The sequence below is a fragment of the Urtica dioica genome, chromosome 12 (genome assembly GCF_054948205.1).
Source record: "Urtica dioica subsp. dioica isolate 48M chromosome 12, U.dioica_male_clone48M_v1_H2, whole genome shotgun sequence".
NCBI classification, from domain to species: Eukaryota; Viridiplantae; Streptophyta; class Magnoliopsida; order Rosales; family Urticaceae; genus Urtica; species Urtica dioica.
In genome coordinates this window covers 21,176,896-21,198,271 of record NC_142767.1, presented here as the reverse complement: position 1 = coordinate 21,198,271, position 21,376 = coordinate 21,176,896, and the positions used below count along the sequence as shown (strand labels likewise).

Below are 21,376 nucleotides of genomic sequence, written 5' to 3'. Positions count from 1 at the left end.
ACAAACCTAATTAATTTCTAAAGAGCCAAACAGAAAACAAGAAAAAGAAAACGGAATAAGTGAGACGCTAATTCATCGTTCTGATTTATCGAAGAAAATACATGTTTTTTTTTCCCACAAATATATTTCCGTTTCAAGTGAATATCAAGTGTATTAATAAAAATGAAAAAATTGTCCAAAATTAATCTCATTAAGAAAAAAAACTGTTTAAAATTAATCTCATTAAAATGAAACGGGGAGAGAGAGAAAGAGAAAAACTGTCCAAAATTAATCTCATGAGAGAGAGAGAGATGAGGTGGTGTGATATTATTGGTTAAGAATAAAATGAATAGTCTATGAATAGTAATTTTTCATTGTGGCTTATTATATTATATAGATATTCTCATTTATAGTATAAGAATACTCGCTCCATGTTGCCCATTTATTATTGTACCTTTTATTTAAAGTCTTTGACTTCGCCTGAAAATTAGTTACTTCAGAATAATATTCTCGAAATTAAACTCAAATTTATATTTATTTACTAGGCATTGAGTATAATCTCAATGACATTTTATATGGATATTTAAAGCGCGAGGTATTTTAAATATAATTTCAATGGTGAAGATATAGGCATTTTGCTCCATTCCAGCTAACCCGGCCCACATCGCATCCGCTACTCTAATCCGCGCATCCCTGAAACAAATTCCCGCCCAATTTCCAATTTCCCCTCCAAAAACGGCGTCGTTCGAATTATCTCTCTCTTCCATTTCTCTTCTTCAAAATTTCATCCATCGCTCTCTCTCTCTTTCTCTTTCTAAGATGGAGATTCACAGCCCAAACACAGACGAACCGTTCTTAAACTACGCCAAAACGCAGCGCGTAGTTCTTCTGATCGATCTCAACCCTCTGATTTCCCTCCAAAAGCCTCCCGATCGATTCCTCTCTTCACTTCTCTGCTCAGTGAAATCCATACTCTCTTTCCCTCAACTCTCTTCCTCTCTATTTGCCTTCAGGTTCTTCTTTTCATCTCTCTCGCCTCTATTCTCATCCTCCAAGATCCAAACTCTCTTTCCGAATTCGTCGATTTCCCTCTCCTTCGACCGCCCGATTCCAGCTCTCGAATCTCTCGCTCGAGCCCTAGAATCTCTCGCTTCGCAGATCCTTGGCGGCGATGGATCGTCGGAGAATCATTATCCTTCGGGTTCGTACGTCGCCGCGGCGATGCGGCAACTAGTGCACGACTACGCTTGGGACCCGCTAATTGATGAATCAACGACTGGTACGTCTTTGAAATTTGATTCAGTCGCGGTTAGGTCTAATTTGATCTTACTGTTCTCGCCCGTTCCTAGCGAATTGAAGTCTCTGGCGAAATTATTGAATGTCGGAATCGAAGATCAGTGCTTTGCAAATGTTTGTGCTTTTCGGGAGAAGTTTAGGGGTTTATTTGCGAATGTGAATGATGCCTTTTCCAGTAGGGATATTCAACTGAGCTGGATCAATGTTAGGAGCGAGACGACTGTTGAATTGGAATCAGGGTTTGAGTTTTTTATGAGTGGGATTAAGAATTTGGGATGGGGTTTTTGTACAACGGATTCGATAGTCCTTGGCTCGGCACTAATCCCTTTCGGTTTGATTTATCCGACGATTGGGATTTCCCCTAACAGTTTTAGCTGTGATGGTTCTTCAAAGAAGGTTCAAGCGCAGCTGAGTCTTGAGATAGTAGATGTATCTCAGAAGCCTTTAGAATGCAAGTGTTCTAGTCTTGAGCTGGTCGATATGAAATTTCACCCCAGAAATCGGTCTCGTGATAGCAATGTTAATGTCCCAGAAGTGGCGAATTCAAGGAAGATAGGGATTGAATGGAAGACAAAGTTGTTCACCTGTTTTGGGGATGGAATGAACAAATATAAAGTAAAGGCTTTGCACAAGAACAGCGAGTTCAGAAAGTTCAAGTGTAATCTATCAGATCCTATACTCGTCCGAGAAGTTTCGCTGAAACCTGTGAAAGACCATAAGAAAAGTTGCGATGGATTCTTTGCGGACAAGGTTCTCAAAATGTTGTCTGGCTCTGCTCCCAGAAAATCTTCTGCTCCCATCTGGCAGATTCTCTTGACTTTTCTCTACAGGGAAGGTTATTGCGCAACCACAACTATTTCGAATCCTAATGGAAATTCTCTTATCGGGATCCTTAAGCCATTTACAGTTTCTACAGCACTTCTATTTCTCACCGATGCTGATCTGTCTAATTTTAGTACAAAGGTCAGTGGTGCGATATCAATATCAGCTGAGTGCTCTGAAAAGGAAGGGAGAAAGTCGATGAATAAAAAGAACGCGAAATTTCTACAAGACCAGACATGGGATGGATTCTGTGCGGTGGCGTTTGAATCTTCTGAGCAAAAATTGGAAGAAATCTACTTTTCCAAGCGATGCAGTGACCAAAAAAGACTCAGATTTCTGAAATGTTGGATGAAGCAAACTAAGAAATCTGGGTACGAAAGCACAGTTTTAGAAGAAAAATCTGAGCCGTCACAGCAGGAAATTCAGGGAGACGTGGAGGAGAGGTTGACCGAGTCAAATCAAGAGAGTGAAAAGCCGACTTCATCGGCCTCCGCCGGAGAGTATTCTTTATTGGCGGCTTCCAGAATTCAGGAAGCAGAAGCTTGCAGGGTTCGGGACTCAGAGACCGTCGACCTTCAGTTAGAATCTCCAGATGATTTTTTTGGTAGTCTGTCAAATAAGATCCAGCAAGGGCTTGAATCGGAAGCGGTGGATCTCGGGGCGTTGGCACAACGATTAGTCAATTCATCCATACATTGGTTGAATAGAAAACAAGAGATACGTAATTCAGAGTCTCAGATGCCTGAGCCAAAATCTCAAGACTCCATAGGTGATTCTCACGGGGCTGAACTGGTACGACTACTACTCAGGGATCCCAAGGACTTAACTGCAAAGGGAAAAAGTTCTGATATGCCGTCCCAAGAATCTTCCGCCGAGAAGATCGTTAAAGGGTATCCTTATTTTTTTCCTTCCGAATTTTCCTCTTTATTAATATACTAATACAGTGTTTAAAATGGGATTTTTTTTTCTTCGCATTTTCCTTAATGCGCATTAGATACGAATTGCAAATCTTGTTTCGGATGGAAATACTACAATCAGAGATCGGAGGGAGCATCGGGGAGCCCATGAAACAGAAGTTTGTGAAGCAGATATGCTTGCTTTTAGAGACTATTCAGTGCCATCTCGAGGGAGGGTTTTTCGGTGATTGGAGTGTGGATAATTATGTGGGAAAGATCATAAAAGCCAGGTACTATACCATGTTCCTGCTTTTTTGCTTATAAGTAATAAGAAGCCTAAAACATAATGTATTATAATTTCTTTAGCTTCATCAAATATGTATATTTTGTGACTAGTAAGTCTTGATAAAAAATAAAACATTCTAAATTTTTTAGGGGTGTGTAAGAAAAAAATTATTCGGGGGCCGTATATAAAAAAATTGTATAAGGCTAAAAATTGGTAAAAATTAGGGGTAAAATTTTAGTTAACAAAAGTTTAGGACGGGACATAGGTCCTTAATTGATTCCGCCAATGCTTGGACTGTCTCCATAGTAGTGAATGCTGTGTTTGCGTTGAATAATTTGATGGAGAGACTAAATGTGAACTGTTCGAATTTTCAGGTACGGTCTCACTCTTGACGGTGTTGTCAACAAAATCTATAAGAAAATGGATTTGTTGCCCTTTGCTGAAGAGGAAGAACTCCCGGCAAACATATTCAATAATAGTGAGGATAGCAATCCACCACCGAGAGAAAAACCCGACGGAGATGAATTGGACGAGTTTAGAAGCAGCGAACGGGTTTCAGCGGAAGAGTCTCTCCATTCGCTTGAAACCGGTGATAGCACGCACGGAGAACATGCTCGGAAGCTAACTGAGGCCAAGGCGCGGAGAGAAAGGGCTCGGAGGTTCACGTCGTTCACGAGTTGGGTTCCCGATTTACAGAGAGTTTGGGCTCCGAAGCAGCAGCCCAAGCCAACGAAGCCGAAATCGGATCCTCATGGAAAAAGGCCGAAAAAGAAGAAACGCGCAGCGGAAACAGTATGTGAGACTCCAATGTCCAAAAACAGACGATCGCACAGATACGACAGCGACGACCAACACTTCGGCGATGATAAGTCATCACGTTCTGTTTCCAAAGCACTGTTTCAAGATGACTGGTAAAAAATATAGGCACAATCAGTTTTGGGGTTTATAAACTTGTCTTGGCAGCCCATAATAAATTTAGTCACCTGCAGGCAATTTTCCTAACTCCAGATTGAACCGAAAGTATTTGATCTAACTTTTGTTTTTAAATTTTTTTTTGTACATGTTCTCGAACTTTCATATGTAATTTTTTTATACCCCAATGTAAAATCAGTATCAAAGTTCAAAGCACTTCTTTATACCTCAGTGTAAACGGGCGTTTGGTTAGCTTTTCTACCAAGTATTTTATTAAAAGGAACCGAAGGCTTATTGTTGCATTATGTATTTCATTCAAAACTACTTCTAATATAATGGCTTTTTACCTTATTTGGTCCCTAGTTTTTTTTTCCCTGGCATTTTAGTCGCTAGCTTTTTTTGGAGGAGAAAATGGTTCCCAATTATTATTATTATTTTTGTTTTGTATGTAGTTGCGTGACCGAGTCAGAAACATAACAACGTATTGATGAGAAGCGTTGTTCGTCGTTCCCGCCATTTTAAGACGACCAACAACGTCGAGGTTTTAGTTTCGTCGATTCGAAGACCTGAACTTGTCCCTGAGAACCCAACTCAAGCACAAGAAGTGTTGAGCAGAGCGTTGGACCAATGCCCAGATATCAAAACGCTGAAGAAGATTCATTCCAGGTTCGTCATCGATCACCATCTTCGCTCGAACCCATCGCTCGGCATCAAACTCATGAGAGCTTACGCCCTCCGCGGAGAAACCGAAATCACCCGCCATCTGTTCGACGAAAGTCCCGAGAAGAATGTGGTCTTCTTCAACGTCATGATAAGAAGCTACGTTAACAACAATCTCTACCACGAAGGACTCCTTGTTTTCAAATCCATGTCCGGCCACGGATTCGTACCCGACAACTACACATACCCGTGCGTGTTAAAAGCTTGCTCGGCGTCACAGAACTTCCGGGTCGGATCTCAGATCCATTGCTCCGTCGTGAAGGTCGGCCACGAAACTTGTCTCTTCGTCGGAAACGGGCTGATCGCCATGTACGGAAAGTCCGACCGGTTGACCGAGGCTCGCCAAGTGCTCGACGAAATGCCGAGGAGGGACGTGGTGACGTGGAACTCCATGGTCGCCGGGTACGCCCAGAACTCCCGGTTCGACGACGCCCTCGAAATCTGCCGAGAAATGGCTTCTCTGGGCGCGAAACCGAACGCCGGGACGATGGCCAGCCTGTCGCCGGCGGTGACCAACACCTCGCCGGAGAACATCGTGTTCCTGAAAGAAGTCCTCTTTGCAAAGTCGGCCCATAAGAGCCTGATCTCGTGGAACGTGATGATCTCCGCGTACGTGAACAACTCGATGCCCCGCGAGGCCGTCGAGCTCTTCCTCGAGATGGAGCGAGGCGGGCCCGAACCCGACCCGGTGACAGTCGCCAGCGTTCTCCCGGCCGTCGGAGACCTCTCGGCTCTCCACCTCGGAAAACGAATCCACGACCTCGTCGAGAGGAAGAGGTTCCGGCCAAGCCTCCCGGTCGAAAACGCCCTGGTGGACATGTACGCGAAGTGCGGGGCCCTCGAGGAGGCGCGGGCCGCGTTCGGGCGCATGGCGGCGCGCGACGTGGTGTCGTGGACCTCGCTCATCTCGGCCTACGGGAGGAGCGGGCTGGGGCGGGACGCGATGGGGCTTTTCGCCGAGATGCGGGCCTCGGGCCCCGCGCCGGACTCGATCGCGTTCGTGGCGGCGATCTCGGCCTGCAGCCACGCGGGGCTGGTGGACGAGGGGAAACGCTTGTTCGGGTCGATGAGGGACGAGTATGGGATTGTGCCGCGGATCGAGCACTACTCGTGCGTGGTCGATCTCTTGGGCCGGGGCGGGATGGTCGCCGAGGCCTATGGGCTCGTCAAGTCGATGCCGCTCGAGCCCAACGAGCGCGTCTGGGGTGCGCTGCTCAGCGCCTGCCGGGTCCACGCTGACGTCGAAATCGGGCTCGTCGCGGCCGACAAGCTGTTCGAGATGGTCCCCGAGCAGGTTGGCCCTTGAATTATTAATACTAACCACTCTTAAATCATTCATATTTACCTTTTTATATAAAAAAGTTCATAATTTTTCATTTGTAGCCCTTTTAGGTAAGTAGTCCAATGGTATTTTAGACTTCAAATAATCTTTAAGGTATTGATTTTGTAACATTCGAGTCATTTTAATATAGAGATTAACATAGTCTTAAGAAATTTTACTTGTAAAAACAAAGTTAAAAAACTTGTTCATAAATTTAGAAAGGCTGATTTAAAACAAAATTATACTCTCTAGATAAATTAGGTAAATAGCCGACTAAAACGTATGGAGTTGCTATATAGCCAACGTTTCATAAATCTTAGATAAATAGCCATAAAAATGACGTGGCATAATAAATGGAAGTGACTATTTACTTAAGATTTACGTCTGTAAATATATGAAATGAGCTATTTATCTAAAATTTACAAAACGTTGGTTATTTAGCAATGTCAAACTATAAATGTGATTATTTAGTTAATGGACCCCTTCCATAACTCATGTTTAATGTCTTTTTATATTGATATGTAGTTTTTTCCATGTAGAATTAACATGTTATTTAAGTTGTTTAATCGGGCGTTGAATTTCGTTATAATTTTTTTTTTTCTGGCTCCGTCATTGGCACAGGCGGGGTATTATGTCCTGTTGTCGAACATTTACGCAAAAGCCGAGAGGTGGCGAGACGTGGAGGCGGTGAGGTCAGCGATGACGAGGCGGGGAATCAAGAAGACTCCCGGGGTGAGCAACGTGGAGCTCGACGGCCACGTCCACACGTTCCTCGCGGGAGACCGGGCCCACCCTCAGTCGGACCGGATCCACGCTGAGCTGGCGGTGCTGGTCGGGAAGATGAGGGAGATGGGCTACGTCCCCGAGACGGACTCGGCGCTGCACGACCTCGAGGAAGAGGACAAGGAGTGCCACCTGGCGGTCCACAGCGAGAAGCTCGCCGTGGTGTTCGCGGTCATCAACTCCCCCGCCGGAGCTCCGGTGAGGATCACCAAGAACCTCCGCGTCTGCGGGGACTGCCACGTGGCGCTCAAGCTCGCGTCGAAGATTCTCCGGCGAGAGATTGTCGTCAGAGACGCTCACCGGTTCCACCATTTCAGGGACGGTGGTTGCTCTTGTGGTGATTATTGGTGATTTTTTTTTTCCTTTTTCTGCCTCAAAAGTCTAAGTCAAAGCACGGAGGCTGAGATGTACAGAGTCTTTTGAGCGTGTTAACTCGTCCAAGACTTGCTTTTTAAGTCTTCCATTATCTGGGCATGTCGTTCGTATTTCTTGTATTCTTAGAATAATTTATGAGTACTAGTTAGGTGGGTGTCCAATTCGGTATATTGCTCTTCTCGCCAGTTGACTACTCTCATAAATTGCTGAGTGATATTTTTGGATCGATTCGATGAATGATAGACAAATGTGGATTTTAAGGACAGGAATGACAAAAAAAAAAAAAAAATGCTTTAGTCAAGCTTGTAATCGAACGAAGCTTGTTTTTACCTTTGGTTGTCGCGATACTATTTCGACTGCGTACCAAAAACAGCCGTAAAAAAGGAAAAAGAAAGAGAGAGAACAAATACTTTCAAGTCGTAACAAGATGGTTCTATCTACACGAGGAGTTAAAGTCGGGTTCGAGTTAAAAGTTAAAACAACAATTCATCATTAAAGAAAAAAATAATAATAATAAGTTACCATGCGTAAGATTTATCAAAATGTTATAGACCAAATAGCAAATAATTAAAGGGTCCACTGCGTATAACGGCCATATAAAATATTAATTATTTTTTTTCATTTAACCAATTATTTTGTAATTTTTTTATTCTAAATAACCAGAAAATATCATTTACAAGCCCAAATTAACATAAATACCTTAAGAAACTATATAGAATTATGTCATGTCACCACTATGACTATATAGCAAATCTCTTAGTTTAAATGGCTTAATTAGTTATAAATTTGATAAGTACAATATAAAATCAGCGAATACCATGCGGAAAGTATTTCTCTATCAGATTTTGGTAAATTGAGTTTTACATTGGTTTTTATACAACTTTTGAACTAGGTCGGGTTGGCATCCACAATGCAGAAACTAGAAAGTGCCATAAATCCACTACCGATTAGCTAGGTGCGGTATCTACGGCACATGCAAAATTTGAATAATTGCTTTCTATGAAGTCCGCAAAATTATTTTTCAACAAACAATGTTCAAAAAGTAAAAACACAAAAAAAAAAAAAAAAAAAAACACTACATGAACATGGCTTCTTATTCCCAAGCCAAACTTGTAGGCTATAAATACACACATGCTTAGCTCTTCTTCATCATCCTCAACTTTAGAGAGATATTGTTTCAACTATCAAACATGGCTATCCAAAAACAAGCATTTTCAGTGATGACACCTGTCCTCATTTTGTTAGCCGTTATTTCCCAACTCAAACCCTCTCAATCCGCGGGAATCGCCATCTACTGGGGCCAAAGCGGCAACGAAGGCACTCTGAGAGAAACTTGCGCCACAGGTAACTACAAGTTTGTGAACATCGCGTTCCTCAACACCTTTGGCAGCGGCCGAACTCCGTCCCTCAACCTCGCCGGCCACTGCAACCCTGGCCCCTCCGGAACTGGCTGCTCCTTCCTTGCCGCCCACATCAAGGGCTGCCAGGTCAGCACTTTTTGTTTCTTATGATACTAGTTTCAGCAACGCGCATTGCTCGTGGCATGAGAGAGAGAGAGAGAGAGAGAGAGAGAGAGAGAGAGAGATTTTAGAAAAGTAAAAAAAGCAGGAAAAAAGAAAAAAGAAAGGTAAAAAAAAATCTATGATTTCACCCTTTCGATAACTAAAACCAAATAACTTCACTTTGGTCATCCGTACATCGTAAAAACCATGACTTTTTATTTATTTTATTTTACGTTTTTCTAAACTCTAATTAAACATTATATGTACTCAAATACTAAAATACCGTTAATCATTACCGCGCCGCCGCGACTCCAATTTTACAATCAAACCGCGTACCAATTATGTATCATATCATATATTTTTTTTTTTGTTGTGTGAAATCAGGCGCGAGGCATCAAGGTCCTCCTATCCCTCGGGGGAGGGATCGGGAGCTACTCTCTCTCCTCGGCGGCCGACGCCGGCCGAGTCGGAGACTACCTTTGGAACAACTTCCTCGGAGGCCGGTCGGCGGCGCGGCCCTTCGGGGACGCGGTCCTCGACGGCATCGACTTCGACATCGAGTCCGGGACCGACCGCTTCTGGGGCGCCCTGGCGCGGTCCCTCAAGGCCCGCCCCGCGAGGCCGCCGCTCCTGGCAGCCGCGCCGCAGTGCGTGTTCCCCGACGCCAAACTCGGCGCCGCCATCGGCACCGGACTCTTCGACTTCGTGTGGGTCCAGTTCTACAACAACCGCGCCTGCCACTACGCCGGGCCCGCCACCACCGACGCGCTTCTGAGGGCGTGGGAGAAGTGGGTCGGCACCGCCGCCAAGCAGGTGTTTATTGGCCTTCCGGCGGCGCCCAGGGCGGCTCCGAGCGGAGGGTTTATGCCGCCCAACGTGCTTGTTTCTGTGGTGCTTCCGGAGATCAAGAAGTCCTCCAAGTACGGCGGGGTTATGCTTTGGAGCAAGCTCTTTGATAAGGGCTACAGTAATGCCATTAAGGCCAGTGTCTGAGATATCCACATTACATATATCTATATATATAGCTGCACCTGCATGGAATAATTAATATATATACATATAGCTGCACGTGCATGGAATAATTAATATATATATACATATAGCTGCACGTGCATGGAATAATTAATATAAATGATGCTGTGGAATAAGTCGTTAAATATGGGTTTTAGTTTACCTGTTTGATGTGACATGTTTTGGAGTGTAATTCCAAAAAAAAAAAAAAAAATCTATTAGTGAGTGAGTTTATTTTACATTGAAGCATGATCTTACTTTTACGATGTTTTTAAGTGTTTGTAATTGTGCCCAATGACGATGTATATACAAACACTGAAAAATGGTTGAGAGAGAGATATATAAGTACGTTAAAGGTACATACAGCTACAAGACTGGGTAACATATTTGGTTCATGAATTGCCGTTATCCAATACGATAATTTGTCCACAGGTACAATAAAAAAAATGAAATGATTGAAATCAACAGACCACAGAGAATGCTAAAAACCGAAAAACCGTCCAAACCAGGGAAAACGAGCATTAGAAGAGAAAAAAAAATATTAATATACGTTGGCACACCTTCCACATACGAGATCAGGCATAGAAAATGTACAGTATTTTACTTTGTCATACTCTACTACATAGGGATTTACTTTTTTGTTTTTACTACCACCATCATTCATGAGATTTGAAAAAAATTGGAAGGTGATATATATGCATTATTGTGAATCTTGGTGAATATATTACAGAAACATACGGCACTCTAGCAAATGTTGTTTGATTGGAGAATAATCAAACAACATTAACAAAAATTTACAAAACCTACAAATTGTTACAAATAAATCACACACGCAAGCATACGTATTGCCCCAAATGTTATAGTGTACACGAAATACGAGTATCGATCTTACGAGGTCTAGTTATTTTAGCGACTTCTTTAACTTGACGCGATTGATTTTAATGTGAATGAGAAATGGATTTAAACAACTAATGAAAAATTAATTAAAACAAACAAAACAAAGAGCAATGAATTTAAAACGATTTTTTCGATAAAGGGAAAGTACGAGTCACGATTTCACCGGGACTAATTAGGTCGAGTTTTCGGGTTTGAACAACAAAATCTACTCCTATGGATGATAATCTCACTCTATCAAAATTATTCACTGGCCTCTCTCAAGTATTCTAGCAAACCTATGTAATTGACAGAATATTGTTATCATCTCGGCTTCTAATCCTATTAAAACAATCACATGCAATAAACCCAAGAATTCTAACGATTACATGTTGGGTTTTCTACTAATCTATGATCAATTATGAAGACTAAAATAAAAGCACGAGTCTTTACTCTCTCTCGAGTAGCTAATACTCCTAGCATGCAATTCTAATTGGTGATCAAGTAAAAGAAAGCATTAAGATCAATTTTAGTCCAGCAAACATAATATTAATGCAATTAAAGCATAATCTAACCCTAGTGAAACCCCTTAACCATTAATACTTCCGACTACATCGCAACCCTACTAAAGACCTGACCTCTAATGGAATTCATGATCATAGATAAACATAGAAGAATTATAGAAAGCAAGGGAATGAATATGGAGAGCAAAATAGAATTCATACTGTATAAAAACTAGAGATGCACAATAATTCAGAGTTTGCAAAATAAAAGTAAAGAGAAGGAAAGAAGGAAAAAAAAAACTATTAATGGAGTTCAAGTGCACAGCCGGAATTGTCGACTCCAACGAAAAATGCTATATTATATATAAAAAGAAAAGAATGCTATAGTATATATAAAAGAATGATATAGTAACCAAACACTCTAACAAAAATAAAAGAAAAACAAAAGATGTGTTTTTGAGAACCTAAATTGGTATATATAGGATTTTGGGTGATTTTCGGAGGTATTTGAACTTTTAAATGATATCTTAGGGTCAAAATACTTTAAAATCGAGAAATTGACGAAAACAGTATTTTTGGGCATCGCGGTGCGATGAAACGCGGTACTTTAGCGCGTTCTGCCCCTGGATTACATCAGGACGCGGTGAAAATCATCGCGGCGAGGTGAAGATTGTCCGGTGAGAGATTGTCGTCAGAGATACTCACCGGTTCCACCATTTCAGGGACGGTGGTTGCTCATGCGGTGATTATTGGTGATTTTTTTTTTCTTTCTGCCTCAAAAGTCTAAGTCAAAGCACAGAGGCTGAGATGTACAGAGTCTTTGAGCGTGTTAACTCGTCCAAGACTTGTTTTTTAAGTCTTCCATGATCTGGACATGTCGTTGATATTTCTTGGATTCTTTGAATAATTTAAGAGTACTAGTTATGTGGGTGTCCAAATTCGGTATATATATTGCTCTTCTCGCCAGTTGACTACTCTCATAAATTGCTGAGTGATATTTTTTGATCGATTCGAAGAATGATAGACAAATGTTGATTCTTAGCAGACAAGAATGCCAAAAAAAAAAAAAAAAAAAAGCACAAGTCAAGCTCGTAATCGAACGAAGCTTGTCTTTACCTTTGGTTGTCGAGATACTATTTCGACTACGTACCAAAAACAGCCGTAAAAAAAGAAAAAAGAAAGAGAAAGAACCAAACTTTCATGTCGTAACAAGAGGGTTCTATCTACACGAGGTGTTAAAGTCGGGTTCGAGTTTAACAAAAATTCATCATTGAAAAAAAAAATAGAAATAAGTTACCATGCGTTAAGATTTGTCAAAATGTTAATAATTAAAGGGTCTATGGCATATATAGCCATACAAAATATTAAATTCTCCCATTTAATCAAATTTTTGTAAATTTTTGATAAATGACCAGAAAATATTATTTACAAGTCCAAATTAATATAAATACTTTATACAATTTACAAAAATTAACGCGAAATAAAAAGATAAATCTGAAAATTAGAAACTATCTAGAATGATGTCACGTCGCTGTTATGACTATTTACTTAAATTTTACAAAATTTTAGCTATATAGCAAATCTCTTAGTTCAAATGGCTTAGGTAGTTATAAATTTAATAAATAAAACACAAAATTAGGTAATTAGTCAATTAAAACGTTTGAGATTGCTATATAGTCAACGTTAACTATTTACCTACGAAACGTTGACTATATAACAATATGAAACTATGTAAATATACTTAATGAACCCTAAATAAATATACTTAATTGAATTATACAGTGATTTTTATACAACTTTTGAACTAGGTCGGGTCGGCATCCACGGTGCAGGAAGTGTCATAAATCCGCGCGGTGTAACACATTTTTTGCGGAGAAGCGAGGCTTTATAGCGAGCATGTTCATAAATCATTGCTTTCTATGAAGTCCGCAAAATTATTTTTCAACAAACAATGTTCAAAAAGTAAAAAAAAAAAAAAAAAAAAAAAAAAAAACACTACACGTCTTCTTATTCCTCCCAAGCCAGACTTGTAGGCTATAAATACACACATGCTTAGCTCTTCTTCATCACATCCTCAACTTTAGAGAGATACTATTTCAACTATCAAACATGGGTATCCAAAAGCAAGCATTTTCAGTGATGACACCTGTCCTCATTTTGTTAGCCGTTATTTCCCAACTCAAACCCTCTCAATCCGCGGGAATCGCCATCTACTGGGGCCAAAGCGTCAACGAAGGCACTCTGAGAGAAACTTGCGCCACAGGTAACTACAAGTTTGTGAACATCGCGTTCCTCAACACCTTTGGCAGCGGCCGAACTCCGTCCCTCAACCTCGCCGGCCACTGCAACCCCGGCCCCTCCGGAACCGGCTGCTCCTCCCTTGCCGCCCACATCAAGGCCTGCCAGGTCAGCACTTCTACTTTCTTAATATACTAGTTTTAGACAAAAAGAAGGGAAAAAAAACCATGAAAAGAGAGAAAGGTGGAAAAAAAAATCTAAAAGTTGACACGTGTCGCTGTCAGACAAAAAAAAGTTGGACGAGCTTCGCTCTTATTATATGTGTAATGGATATGCTTTTTCACACGTACGTTTGTGGTTTCTTTTTTTTTTTTTTTTTTTTTTTTTAAATCTGAGTTTTGCAGTTAAAGGCAGAGCTAAGTGCTCATTGTTTTTTTAAAAAAAAAAAAAAATAAAAAATTAAGAAATATTTCATTAGAAACCTGTCAATGAATAGAAGCGGTAATTTCTAAAAAGATTATCAGAATTAAACGAGATTGAATTGATCCAAGCTTTGAAATTTTGTCGGCATATGCTTCCGTTTTATTTATTAAAAAAAAAAAAAAAGAACTTACGGTTGTCAAATAAGGTGATAGAAAATTTATTACGTTCGGTTTTCAACAGAAACTACTTGAAAAAAAAAAAAAATCGCCATATAATTTCGTAATTCACTGGCATTTCACCCTTTTTCGATAACGAAACCAAATAACTTAACTTTGGCTATGTTTTTTCTAAACTCTAATTAAACATTATATGTACTCAAATATTAAACCGCGTAACAATTATATCATATCATATACAAAATACAATCCAAATATCAAAATTAATTAAACCAAATAACTGAACTTTTTTTTTTTTGTGAAATTAGGGGCTTGGCATCAAGGTCCTCCTATCCCTCGGGGGAGGGGTCGGGAGCTACTCTCTCTCCTCGGCGGCCGACGCCGGCCGAGTCGGAGACTATCTGTGGAACAACTTCCTCGGAGGCCAGTCGGCGGCGCGGCCCTTCGGGGACGCGGTCCTCGACGGCATCGACTTCGACATCGAGTCCGGGACGGGCCGCTTCTGGGACGACCTGGCGCGGTCCCTCAAGGCCCGCCCCGCGAGGCCGCCGCTCCTGGCAGCCGCGCCGCAGTGCGTGTTCCCCGACGCCGCACTCGGCGCCGCCATCGGCACCGGGCTCTTCGACCTCGTGTGGGTCCAGTTCTACAACAACCGCGCCTGCCACTACGCCGGGCCCGCCACCATCGACGCGCTTCTGAGGGCGTGGAACAACTGGGTCGGCACCGTCGCCAAGCAGGTGTTTATCGGCCTTGCGGCGGCGCCCAGGGCGGCTCCGAGCGGAGGTTTTATGCCGACCGATGTCCTTATTTCTCGGGTGCTTCCGGAGATCAAGAAGTCCTCCAAGTACGGCGGGGTTATGCTTTGGAGCAAGCTCTTTGATAAGGGCTACAGTAATGCCATTAAGGCCAGTGTCTGAGATATCCTATATATATATATATAGCTGCACGTGCATGGAATAATTAATATATATATAATATATATGTTGCTGCGGAATAAGTCGCTAAATATGGGTTTTTGTTGACCTGTTTGATGTGGCATGTTTGGAGTGTAACTCCAAAAAAAAAATCTGTCAGTGAGTGAGTTTATTTTACATTGAAGCATGATCTTACTTTTACGATGTTTTTAAGTGTTTGTGCCCAATGACGAGATATATATACAAACACTGAGAAATGGTTGAGAGAGAGATATATAAGCAAGTTAAAAAGGTTAAGTGTAGGTACATACAATACAAGTTACAACTACAAGACTGGGTAGCATGAATTGCGGTTATTTAATAAGATAATTTGCCAACAGGTACAATAAAGATATATAGACATTATATATATATATATATACATATATTATTGAAATCAACAGCGAATGCTAAAAACGCACTACAATGTTTTTTTGTTTTGTTAAGACAGCTTCCGTGTTAGTGAGATTGAACTCACGACTTTTACTTTGGAGGTGACGTGAGATTACCGACTAGTATAGGTATCACCTGCACTGCAATGTTTCTTGAAGTGTTTTATTTTTTAAATTAAAAAAATTAATTTAAACTTAAAGACATGCATTGATCATAAATAAACTAGCAAAAAAATGGAGCCGAAACAATCAATGACTTTTAAATTTTTTCTTGTCACGATCTTTTTTTTATTGATCCTTCTAGTTTACTTTTTAATGTAAAATCTTTAATTGTAAAACATAACAAAGGTTATAGATATCATAAAAAAATTATTTGTGTAATCTATAGCTAGCTCATATTTTTTTTCTTTATTTTCTTCATTTCAATTCCTTCTTTCGTCATGATCCATTGTAACTACGGTTTTTCTCCACTACAAGTGATGGTTTATTAATAAAATTTGTGTGGTATTATTCATGTTTAAAAAAAAAAAATAATGACTAAAAGCACAAACAGAAATAAAATACAGCCAAAGCCACGAAGCCAAGTTAACAACGACTCTAGAAGTTAGAGAAGAAAAAAAAAAAAAAAAGATAGTACCGAATGAGAGAATTTTTTACTATAGTTTGTTATGAATTTTTCATCACTTATTTACAGTTTTATACGTTTACTTAACACATGAGAGTATGACTAGATACATGAAAACTACAAGAGCTATACCTATCAAATATGGATAATGAATTTATTATATCTAGAAGGTGAATATAGGATGAAAAATAATACTTAAAACTAATTGATTATCAAAAATAACAAAGATAGTCAAATTTATGTTGCCAATTTTTTTGACATTATAAAAGTGCATTTAAGGAGTTTACGCGTGTAAGATATTGTTTTGATATGATAAAAAAAACTGTTAATTCACTAGTTTTAGACAATTGTTATTCGTATTCATTTAATTTAATTGACTATTTAACTAAACCACATCTTTTAAGAAATTTAACTCCTAAACAACTTAAACTCACAGGACCCGAAGATCGCTTAAGAAATCTTTTGCTAACTATATAATTAGTTCACCAAAGTCATCTCTTATATAGATGTTCAACAACACCATACAAAAGATGAACAATCACACTAATTGGTGGAATATCTAAATCAGGTATCCAAAGACCAAATAAAAAAGAACAACACTACTAAGAATGATGAGTACGATGCAAGAATCGCCTCTCCAAAGTTGAGACAAAAAAAACTCCATTTGTTTATCGAACCTCTGGTTGGTCGCTCAAAAGTGTAATTTTCTTCTTCTTTTCCTTTCTTTCTCTGTCCCCTCTTTTACGTTGTTGATTTGCTCCTTTCTCTCCTTTCTTGCATAACTTTTTTCTTTAGAAATTACTCGAGCTATCCTTATTTCAAAAACGTTTTTTTAGAATACTTTTTTTTTCATTTTTATTATAAGAACACATCGTTTTATTATGAACATACCTCATTTCTATAGTTTTATTTTGATGTTTACAGTTTAATTAGACTTTTTTTTAATATATTTTTTACAGTTTTATTTAAATTTTATTAATAATTTAAACTTTAAAGTTTTTTTTAATATATTGGAAAAATTATTCGAAAATAAAAACAAATGAGGTATAAAATTTGAGACATTTAAGGAATTATCATCTTTAAATGAGGTAGTGATAGAATTTGTCATTTTTTCATTTTACTTTCACTTGGGCTTTTTTTGGCCCTTATTATATAATTGGCCTGCACCGACATTGAACGTGTGTTGAAGGTTTCTACGTAGACTTCCAAGACTTGCTAAGTCTCCCATGACCTGGACTTTATGGTCATAGCTATTGAATTCTTTGAACAATTTAAGAGTACTAGGTGTCCAATTCGGTATACCGATCTCACTTGTTGAATATTCTTAGAAATTGCTGAGTAACATTTATGGATTGATAATACGAATGAAAGACGTGTTGATATTAAGTTGATATTAAGCAGACGAGAATGCCAGAACAATGTACTAGTCAAGCTTTTTAACACAGCTTTGTAATTACACCCTGATTGACGCTAAACTATTTTCACTATATACCAAAAACAGCTGTAGAAGGAAAATAAAGAGGGAGAAAAAACTAATATTTTGAGTTGTGATCAAAGTTCCATAAAAAAATAAATAAATAAAAAAATAAAAGTTGTGACCAAAGTTACGAAGCTAGAAATCGAAACTAGGGGGGGCTAATATACAAAAAAAATTCGAGGGGGTTGATTTGTAATGTATAGAGTAAAAGAACAAAAATAAAATAAAATAAATTAGTAAAAAAGTGCAAAAAAAAAAAAAAGAGAGGGCGAAAACAATAACTGTCGTAGAAAAACAAACTTCAAGTTGCCGTGTGTAAGATTTAAACGTCCAAAATGTTCTAAAGTAAATAGGAATTCATATAAATAGTATAATAATAAAAAAAATCAATGATCATTGCGCCTTTCTTTTATCTATAATATCTTGGTTGGAAGTCCACAAAATAATTTTTCAACGAAGAATGTTCAAAACTTAAAAAAAAAAAACAATTTCTATTTTTTATTTTGTTTAATTCTAACACCACACGGCAAATTTGTAGGCTATAAATACAGATATGCTTAGCTCTATTTCATCATCCTCAACTCTCAAACAAAACTCTTATAAAGATTATTTTCACTATCAAACATGGCAATCCAAAAACAAGCATTTTCGATGATGACACCAATTCTCATTTTGTTAGCCGTTGTCTCCCAATTCAAACCCTCCCAATCCGCCGGAATCGCGATCTACTGGGGCCAAAACGGTAACGAAGGCACTCTGACAGAAACTTGCGCCACAAGTAACTACCAATTTGTGAACATCGCGTTCCTCAACAACTTTGGCAGCGGCCAAACTCCGTCCCTCAACCTCGCCGGCCACTGCGACCCCGGCCCCTCCGGAACTGGCTGCTCCTTCCTTGCCTCCCAAATCAAGGCCTGCCAGGTCAGCACTTCTGGTTAATTCGCGTATAAAGTACCAAACTTCATAACGGTTTTTAAGACGTTCATATTCTTATCATGTATGCTGTTATAGGCAGAGCTAATAGATCATTTTAGGAGGACCTAAATGAAGTGTTTTTAGAAAATATAATAATTCATTAGAAACGGAAATTTGTAAACAATAATTAAAAAAAAAAAATCAAAACTAAATTATCATCATTAACTTATCATCAATAAATTAAAACAAAAGCTTTAAAAATTTCATCGGCCAATGCTTCCATTTTATTTACGAAACGAAGGGCTGTGATTGAGAACGGTGATGAAAATTTATTAGTATTGATTTTAAATTTCGCTTGCACTTCACCGATTTTCGATAACGAAATCAAATAACCGAACTTCGGTCGACGGTAAACATCGAAAACCATGATTTTCAAAGATTTTTTTCGAACTCGATTCAAATATCATATATAATTTAACAAAAATGATAATCATCCGCGGACCGCTGATGCGACAGAGCCATATTTAAATGGTCTTACACGTTACTTTTTTACTGACACTAGGGCCAAGGCATCAAGGTCCTCCTATCCCTCGGTGGAGGGGCCGGGAGCTACTCTCTCTCCTCACCCGACGACGCCGGCCAATTCGCCGACTACCTTTGGAACAACTTCCTCGGAGGCCAGTCGGCGGCGCGGCCCTTCGGGGACGCGGTCCTCGACGGCATCGACTTCGACATCGAGTCCGGGAACGGCCAGTTCTGGGACGCCCTGGCTCGCTCCCTCGCCGGCCGCCCCACGAGGCCGCTCCTCGCCGCGGCCCCGCAGTGCGTGTTCCCCGACGCCCACCTCAGCGCCGCCATCGACACCGGCCTCTTCGACCTCGTGTGGGTCCAGTTCTACAACAACCCCGGCTGCCACTTCGCCGGGTCCACCGACGGGCTTCTCGGGGCGTGGAACCAGTGGGTCGGCACCGCCGCCAAGCAGGTGTTTGTGGGGCTTCCGGCTGCGCCGGAGGCGGCCCCGAGCGGAGGGTTTATGCCGGCCGATGTGCTTGCTTCTCAGGTGCTTCCACAGGTCAAGAACTCCGCCAAGTACGGCGGGGTTATGATTTGGAACAAGTTCTTTGATACCGGATACAGTGCTGCCATTAAGCCCAGTGTCTGAGTCTCAGATTTGCTTGATATACATATAGCTCTGCATGGAATAATAAATATATATATATATACATGTTGTCGTTGAATAAGTTATGTCACTTGTGTTACCATGATGAGTTTTTACTTGACCTATTTAGGTGATATGTGCGGACTGTAATACACAAAAAAAAAAAAATGTACTAGTTAGTGAGTTTATATGATATCAGATCAGGCTTCACTTTCGACTTTTTCAAGCATTCCTACCTCTGTTTATGCCCCCTAAACTTCAAGAAAAGTAAATTAAAGGTTAACAGTGTCAGCAATATTACATTAATATTGACGGAAAAACAAGACAATTTGCATGGAGGAAAAATTAAACGGGAATAACAAATTACAACTAAAAACCGGCTAAACCTTAGAACCGGAAAAAACGAATTGAAGAAGATGAAAAGAAACTGTCGAGGCCCGTTGGACGGTTTCCTTGAAGCTTTTTATCGCCTTCACACGGATGCTGGAATACGTGAGCGAAAGCCTCCCAGGATACAACGACTGCAGAGGCAAACTTAGCACCAATAGGCTTGACTCTCGGCGAATTAGGACATGTGCGAAACTATCACCAAGACAAAAGGAGAAGAAAAATTTCTGGAGTGGAGAGAGTTTTCGGAACAGTGGGGAGAAGGATATTCAGATTTTCTGAATGAGAGCTGAAGCCTCTTTATATAGGCCAAGGCTCAGCAAATGATCCGGTTTTTGAACCATCAAAACCGTCCAGCCTTAAAGGCATTTAACGCTCATGATGAGGCTGTTACCACCGGCCATTAACGCACTTCTCAACCGTTCAACGTTCAGCCTTCATGGCAATAAACGCCACGAGTAAAGGTGGCATTAACCCAAGGTTTAATTCCCAACGTAACAAAAGAGTTATCTATGGAATTAAAACATTTTTGGAAGTGAACTTTGCAAAAAGAAGAAAGCCCGAGACCGAGACAATTCCCGAACCCGAGCCCGGCCCAGTGGCGCGCGTGTGTGTGCGCGTGAGGGGTTAAGTGTTAATCCACACACACTCTCCTCTCTTGCACTTGGATATCCACGTATTTAAACACTACCACAACACACATCCTCATCCAATGTGGGACTCTTGGTATTCCACTTCCACAACACAACATAAATGTGTTTCTTTAGCCTACTTTGAGCATTAATTTCTCATTCATCCTAGGTCCGATTTTGGCAAACCAATATTCAATTTTATACCCCTCGTTACGAGGAATCCGTATCACTTGGAATTATTCAAATCCGAAGAGTGAAACCCACTCAAATTGTTGCCACAAATCAGCCATACACATGTAAATAAATAAAACTATTTATTTACTTAATTCCAACAAAAAGTGGGAATACATGACTAATGAAGAATCACAAACTAGAGTGTTTAAGAGTAGGGTTCAGGAATTACTGGTATCCAGTAAGTTAATATGCTCACAGCTACACAGGAATTAATGGTTATTTAACTAAAAACACATTTTTTAAGAAATTTAACTCCTAAATAACTTAAACTCACAAGACCCGAAGATCTGCTTAAAAAATCTTTCGCTAACTATATAATTAGTTCACCAAAGTCATCTATTCATATAGATGTTCAACAACACCATCCTCTAAATAAAGATGGTACAAAAGATGAACAATCACGCTAATTGGTGGAATGTCTGAATCAGGTATCCAAAGACCAAATCAAAATGAACAACACTACTAAGAATGATGAGTACGATGCAA

The 21,376-nt window shown here is 40.1% G+C and overlaps 5 protein-coding genes across 5 annotated transcripts; all 5 read left to right on the top strand.

The window, feature by feature from the left end:
- The first annotated feature begins 773 nt into the window (after positions 1 to 773).
- On the top strand, positions 774 to 4,769 carry LOC149380257 (LIM domain protein). Its single transcript, XM_089603130.1, has 4 exons — positions 774 to 2,987; positions 3,092 to 3,283; positions 3,654 to 4,190; positions 4,644 to 4,769. Exons 1-4 carry the CDS (start codon positions 799 to 801, stop codon positions 4,666 to 4,668), a joined length of 2,943 nt encoding a protein of 980 aa, XP_089459256.1. The 5' UTR covers positions 774 to 798; the 3' UTR covers positions 4,669 to 4,769.
- LOC149380256 (Tetratricopeptide repeat (TPR)-like superfamily protein) lies at positions 4,679 to 7,645 on the top strand. The gene is made up of 2 exons (XM_089603132.1): positions 4,679 to 6,205; positions 6,854 to 7,645. Exons 1-2 carry the CDS (start codon positions 4,679 to 4,681, stop codon positions 7,364 to 7,366), a joined length of 2,040 nt encoding a protein of 679 aa, XP_089459258.1. The 3' UTR covers positions 7,367 to 7,645.
- Positions 7,646 to 8,476: 831 nt separating this feature from the next.
- LOC149380255 (acidic endochitinase-like) lies at positions 8,477 to 10,150 on the top strand. The gene is made up of 2 exons (XM_089603256.1): positions 8,477 to 8,877; positions 9,277 to 10,150. Exons 1-2 carry the CDS (start codon positions 8,581 to 8,583, stop codon positions 9,883 to 9,885), a joined length of 906 nt encoding a protein of 301 aa, XP_089459382.1. The 5' UTR covers positions 8,477 to 8,580; the 3' UTR covers positions 9,886 to 10,150.
- A 3,204-nt stretch (positions 10,151 to 13,354) lies between these two features.
- Positions 13,355 to 15,231, top strand: LOC149380254 (acidic endochitinase-like). The gene is made up of 2 exons (XM_089603277.1): positions 13,355 to 13,685; positions 14,425 to 15,231. The coding sequence occupies exons 1-2, from the start codon at positions 13,389 to 13,391 to the stop codon at positions 15,031 to 15,033; spliced, it is 906 nt and encodes a 301-aa protein (XP_089459403.1). The 5' UTR covers positions 13,355 to 13,388; the 3' UTR covers positions 15,034 to 15,231.
- A 2,889-nt stretch (positions 15,232 to 18,120) lies between these two features.
- Positions 18,121 to 19,856, top strand: LOC149380253 (acidic endochitinase-like). The gene is made up of 2 exons (XM_089602994.1): positions 18,121 to 18,484; positions 19,041 to 19,856. The coding sequence occupies exons 1-2, from the start codon at positions 18,188 to 18,190 to the stop codon at positions 19,638 to 19,640; spliced, it is 897 nt and encodes a 298-aa protein (XP_089459120.1). The 5' UTR covers positions 18,121 to 18,187; the 3' UTR covers positions 19,641 to 19,856.
- The last annotated feature ends 1,520 nt before the right edge of the window (positions 19,857 to 21,376 follow it).